Below are 6,451 nucleotides of genomic sequence, written 5' to 3' on the forward strand. Positions count from 1 at the left end.
TGTGGGAGATTAGTAGGAAAGTAGGGATAAGGTGTCGAAAGGACGAACAGGAGGTTGTTCAGGAGTACTCGTGTCTGGAGGAAAGGGATTTGAAGACCATGAGATGTGTAGAGGAAGGGAAGAAGGGAGGTCTTTTATGATTATTGTCAACTTAAATATAAGAGGTCTGGGGGGTGGTACCAAGTCGAGGTACATGAGGCATTTAATAGGAAGGGAGGAGGCGGACTTTGTTTGTATACAAGAAACAAAGGCTAAGGACATCTCGGAAGCTAGGTGCTTTGCTTTGTAGGGTGATAATAATGTAGGCTGGATACACAATAAAGTGGAGGAGGGGAGTGGAAGCCTTTTGTCCTTGTGGCACAAAGAAGGCTTTAGTTATGAATATCACTTGATGGGGAAAGGTTTTACTGTGGTCGTTGGTCAACATGTAAAATCGTCCGTTAAGTGTGTTGTGGCCAACGTTTACTCTCCCTGTGCACTGAATGCAAAGAAGACTCTATGGGAGGAGCTCTCTAATGTTAAAGCGGCGTCACAAGAATCAATCTGGTGTTGTTGTGGTGACTTCAATGCTGTGAGAAGCAGATCTGAGAGGAAAGGAGTCAGGGGTAGGAATGATCAGGCAAGAGAGATATTCGGTTTTAACAGCTTCATTGAATACATGTCCTTGTTAGACTTACCTTTGGTTGGCAAGAATTATACGTGGTTTAGACCGGATGGAACAGCTAAAAGTAGAATTGATAGAGGGCTAGTCATGGAAGAATGGCTTTTGAAGTGGCCCATGTGCAAACAGTATGTTCTTCGAAGGGAAGTATCTAATCATTGTGCTTTGGTGATAAAATCTGTGGAGAAGGATTGGGGTCCTAAACCCTTTAGATCGATTGAGGCTTGGTTTCTGGAGAGGGGGTTTAACATCATGGTTAAGGATAAATGGAAATCCTTCTCAGTCCAGGGGAACAAAATAGTTAAATTTAAAAAGAAAATGAAACTCCTCAAGTCAGATCTAAAAGTGTGGAACAGAGAGGTGTTCGGTAACCTTCATACTACTAAGAGGAGGATTCTATAGGAGCTGGAGGAGCTAGACAACAGAGATTGTAACGGGGGTCTAGAGGAAAGTGAAAGGCTTAACAAAATGGCGTTGACAAGTCGATTGGTAGAAAATGACAAAAAACTTGAATCACTTATGTGCCAAAAGGCTAGAGCAAGTTGGTTCAAGAGTGGAGATTCTTGTACTAGGTTTTTTCACTCATCTCTGAGGTGGAGAAGACTCAGGAATGAAGTGAAGGGTGTTCAGGTAGGGGACCGATGGTGTGAGGAACCAGGTACTGTCCGGTTGGAGGCGAAAAAGTTGTTTGAAGCTAGGTTCAATGCAACGAAAGATCTAGGGGTGAGGTTGGATTAGGTGGAGTTTAAGACTCTAACCTTGATAGATAATGAGGGGCTTGTGGCTGGTTTCACAGAGAAAGAGGTTAAGGATGCAGTGTGGCAGTGTGAAGGGTCTAAGAGCCCCGGTCCAGATGGGTTCAATTTCAATTTTATCCGGAAAAAAGCTGGGACTTTGTTAAAGAAGAGTTAATGGAAGCAATGGCTTTGTTTCATGCGACTGGAAACATCCCGAAGGGTTGCAATGCTTCATTTATTGCGCTTATCCCGAAGGTAAGGGACCCCTCTAAGCTGGAGCAGTATAGACCCATTTCTTTGGTTGGAGTCATTTATAAAATCATTACAAAGGTGTTGGCTGGTAGATTGAAGAAGGTATTTCCTGCAATCATAGATGAAAGCGAATCTGCTTTCCTAAAGGGTAGAGGAATCTTGGACAGCGTCCTTATGGCGAATGAAGTGGTGGAGGATCTCAGGAAAAAGGGGAGAAGTGGTATCTGCCTAAAAGTGGACTTTGAGAAGGCCTACGACTCGGTTCGATGGGATTTCCTTTATGATATGCTACACAAATTGGGTTTCCACATTGTATGGATTTCGTGGATCAGAGGTTGCCTGGAATCAGCTACTGTGTCAGTATTAGTTAATGGGAGCCCTACAGAGGAGTTTAAACCTTCTAGAGGGTTGCGACAGGGCGACCCCCTGGCACCCTTTTTGTTCATTGTGGTTGCTGAAGGACTTGCTGGGTTAGTAAGACAAGTTTTGAAGGTTAATATGCTGATGGGCCTTAAGATAGGAAGGAATGAGGTGGAGATGTGTATTCTACAGTTTGCGGACGACACTCTTTTTCTCTGTGAGGATACCTTTGGGAATGTGTTAACCTTGAAGGCCATTCTGAGGGGCTTTGAGTTAGCCTCAGGATTGAAGATCAACTTCCATAAATCAAGGTTAGCAGGCATTAATGTACAAAGCAGTACTATAGGGTGTTTCACTAAGACGTTGAACTGTATTCAGATGGAGGTTCCTTTCAAGTATCTAGGACTGGAGGTGGGAGGGAATCCAAGAAAGAAGCAATTCTGGGATCCAGTTATAACCAAGTTGAAAGCAAAGCTCGGTGTTTGGAAGGGGAGGTTTCTATCCATGGCAGGGAGGATCTGCTTAATTAATTCTGTTCTAACTGCTATTCCTTTGTTTTATCTCTCTCTGTTTAGAGTACCGGCCTCGGTGTGTAAAAGGATTATTAGTATTCAAACAAGATTCTTGTGAGGTTGGGGAAACTAACCGAGCCAATTGCTTGGGTTAGCTGGAAAGATGTATGCATACCAAAAGAGGAGGGAGGGTTGGGGTGTAGGGATATACACCTGTTTAATAAAGCTCTCCAAGCGAAATGGAGATGGCGGTGTCTTTCGGAAGAGAATGGAAGATGGAAGAAGCTGTTGGACTCCAAATACAATTTGGGAGTAGAAAGCAGTCATACACCTGTCAAATCTCAATCTTGGTGGTGGAGAGACCTCTCTAAAATGTGTAAGGAGGGAGGAGGTAAAGGGTGGTTTCAGGAAGAGTTGGGTTGGGAAATAGGTTGTGGTGACAAAGCAAAGTTCTGGGAGGAAATATGGATTGGAAGTGTGGATCTCAAATCTTTGTTCCCACGCCTATATTCTTTATCTTTAAACCAAGGTAAAATAGTGGGTGAGATGGGTGAATGGGTTGACACGGAGTGGAGGTGGGACTTGAGGTGGAGGAGAGGTAGATTTGAATGGGAATCTTCTCTGGAGAGGGACCTTAATACGCTTCTATCAGGGGTCAGTTTGAGAAAAAATGTCCAGGACACCCAGGTATGGGGGAAGGAGGTACCAGGGTTGTTTTCGGTGAGCTCTGCTTATGAGTGTCTAACTAAGCATGGTAGAGGGAACCAGGGAGAAGTGTATAAGCTCTTGTGGAAGGTGAAGGCTTTTCCAAATGTGATAGTGACAGCCTGGAGGGTGTTGATGGGAAGACTTCCTACAAGAGTGAGTTTGAGCCGGAGAGGGGTATTGGTGAACTCAATGTTGTGTCCCTTGTGTCAGTTACAGGAGGAGACTTGTCAACACCTTTTTATGGAGTGTAAATATGCCCAGAAGGTTTGGTCTCTATGCTTTCAGTGGGTAGATATTTCATTCGTACAGCAACATGATCTGAAGCTGCATTTCCAAAGTTTTCACTTGTTTCAAGTTAGTAATAATCAGAATAAGATCTGGAAAGGGGTATGGGCAAATGTCATTAGAAGTATATAGGACCAGAGGAATATGATTACCTTCCAGCAAGGGGTAGTAGATGCAGAGGAGGTTTTTCAGAGGGCTCAACTGAAGTCTTGGTTGTGGATGAAGCATAAAGCTCGCTCGTTCTCTTATTCCTTTGTAGATTGGGTTCTCAACCCAAATATCTTCATCAGAAGCTGCTAACGTTTACTGGCTTACATGTGTTTGTGCTGGTTATGAAGAAGATGGTTTTCATCTCTGGTTGGCCTCATGTGAAGTCTTTGGTTGGTAGGAATCTGTTATAGTGATGGATTGAGTCCCTTAGGGGTTAGATAGTTTTCTCCGGGCAGGGAAACTGGGTTGTTGTTACCCGATTCGGGGTTGGTCTCTTTTAATGCTAATTGCAGGAACCTGAAGCATATTGATAAAGGAGAGCATATATGTAAAAAAGGGAGCACGCTGGTATGGGTATGATGTACCAGTACCAAAGGAGGGGGTGGTTGTTAGGAGTGCTACCACGGGTGCAGCCGATTCAATGAGGATGGAGTTGAGTCACGCACTTCAGGGGGTCTGACTCAGTTTGGCTTAGGGGTGTGACGTTGTTGTGCAGAGAAAGCAAGGTGGTAAGATTGTGTTTCGTAATATTGTAGCCGATTTGTAGCGGCTGGCAGGTTTGGGAGGTCGCTAGTTGGTCAATACATAGGCGAAGGAGATGGTTGGTGAAGGAAAAAGGCTGTGGAATAGTAAGTGTTGTGCTCGTGCTTTTTCTCTTCTTCTAGTGTCACTATAGCTGTTAAGCAGGCAAAGAGTGAGCTTGGAGGCACATTTTTAGTGGAGCTTTGGTATTAAGGGGAAAGCAGGAAGTAGAGACTGTTGGAGCGAGGTATGTAGACGGAAGAACGGGAAATCTATTTTGGTGTAGAGGGTTGGATAGCAGGGTGCAGGGTGAATATTAGGAGATGCTATGCTGTATTTTTTGGAATGGTGTTGGGGTTTGGGAAGCTGTTGTAATTCTGCAGGTTACTGTCATGTTGGTGCACTTTTGTGTGTTGATTGGGGTTATTGCTCTTTGCAGGATAAGTCACACTTTGGTTATCCTTTTCGTTCGGAGGAGTAACTATGTCGTTGTTGTATACGGGTTGGGATACCCCTTAAGTATCCCTCTTAAATTTATTTATTTATTGCTGATAAAAAAAAAAAAAAAAAACTTGTCACCCACAAACCGATGGTCAAACCGAAGTGGTAAATAGGATTTTGGGACAACTATTGAGATGCTTCATTTTCGGGAATCCTAGAGTGTGGGAGAATTTACTACCCCATGTTGAATTTGCCTATAACCGTGTAGTAAATTCTACCACCTCACATTCTCCTTTTGAGGTTGTCTATGGGTTTAACCCTTTAACACCTCTTGATCTTCTTCCTATTCCCATACTTGAGGATGTCTTGTGCAAAGATGGGGATGAAAAGGCTTCTTTTGTGAAAACTTTGCATAAAGACATCAAGATGAGAATTGAGAACAAGGTTGACAAGTATGTTGAACTTGCCAATAAAAGGAGAAAAGCATTGTTGTTTGATGAGGGTGATTGGGTTTGGCTTCACTTGAGGAAAGATCGTTTTCCTACTCAAAGGAAGTCCAAACTAATGCCTCGTGGTGATGGACCTTTCCAAGTCCTAAAGAGGATTAATAACAATGCTTATGAGTTAGATATGCCTGATACATACCTTGGTAGTCATACATTTAATATCAGTGATCTAACTCCTTTTTCTGTAGGTCTCCAGAATTCGTGGTCGAATTCACTCCAAATCGGGGAGTATGATGGAGATCAAGATCAAGACGAAATGGAGGCCAATAATCAAGGACAAGAAGAGGCAGAGGCTCAAGTGTTAGACGCTCAAGGAGTCATTAGCCCACCTCACAGGCTTACAAGGAGCAAATTCAAGGCATTAGGAAATAGTGGGAGGTTGTTTTCTCTTTTTATAGTTTCTTGTGTAATAAAAGGTGCTTAGAGGGAAACATTAGACTCCTCTTTTGTAAAAGCATCTCTACGCTTTAGTTTAGGAAAATATAGAAGCTTGGGGGGTGTGAGCTTAGTAGGAGCGTGAGCTTTAGGAGTGAGCTTAGTAAGGGGCGTGTTTAGGAATAGGTAGCTTCTAGAACAAGCTTGTATATGATCGGCCCTTGCTCCTATAAAAGGAGGGCTTAGGTCCTTCACAATTCAGAATTGAAATTGGTATTAGAGAAACTCTACTCAAATTGAGAGAGAATTGTGTGAGAACTTGCTTTCTCCTCTACCTTGTCTTATCTTGAGTGCCTTGGCTCTCTCAAGTGGCGGAATTTGCTCACTTATCTTGGATCCTTCACACTCCAAGTGGCGTGATCACTAGTCAAGCTCTTTATCTTCATAAGTTCTTCTCTCCTTCATCTTCCATTTCATTTTCCATGCTTTACGAAATGATAAACATGTCTTAAGCTTCTTTCTATTCGGTGTTGTGCTTCCTTTCCATTTTATGTTCGGTTCATTTCTCTTCTAGCTTGATTTGTTCGGTTCATTTCTGTATTTGAAGCTTTCTATTCGGTTCATTTGCTTTTATACACATTTTAATCGGTTCAATTGGCAATAGATGGATCTTCCATGTGAGTTTGGTGTTTGGTGCAAGTTTTGGTGAGTTCTTGAAACATAGAACATTGATCCAATTCTATTAAAAGTGCCTATTCTTTCTCCAACTCAAGTTGATTCCATAAAATGTCAAAGAATCATCTCTACTTTGCTAGTGGAATCATATCAACAAGAATAAGTAAGACTCAAGTGATGAAAGTGAGGAAGAAAATCTTAGCTTGC

The 6,451-nt window shown here is 42.7% G+C and overlaps 1 protein-coding gene across 1 annotated transcript; it reads left to right on the forward strand.

Annotated features, from left to right (window-relative positions):
• The first annotated feature begins 391 nt into the window (after window positions 1-391).
• On the forward strand, window positions 392-1,063 carry LOC137838734 (uncharacterized). Its single transcript, XM_068647960.1, has one exon. The coding sequence runs from the start codon at window positions 392-394 to the stop codon at window positions 1,061-1,063; it is 672 nt and encodes a 223-aa protein (XP_068504061.1).
• Window positions 1,064-6,451: the final 5,388 nt, after the last annotated feature.

This window comes from Phaseolus vulgaris, chromosome 4 (assembly GCF_000499845.2).
Source record: "Phaseolus vulgaris cultivar G19833 chromosome 4, P. vulgaris v2.0, whole genome shotgun sequence".
NCBI lineage: Eukaryota > Viridiplantae > Streptophyta > Magnoliopsida > Fabales > Fabaceae > Phaseolus > Phaseolus vulgaris.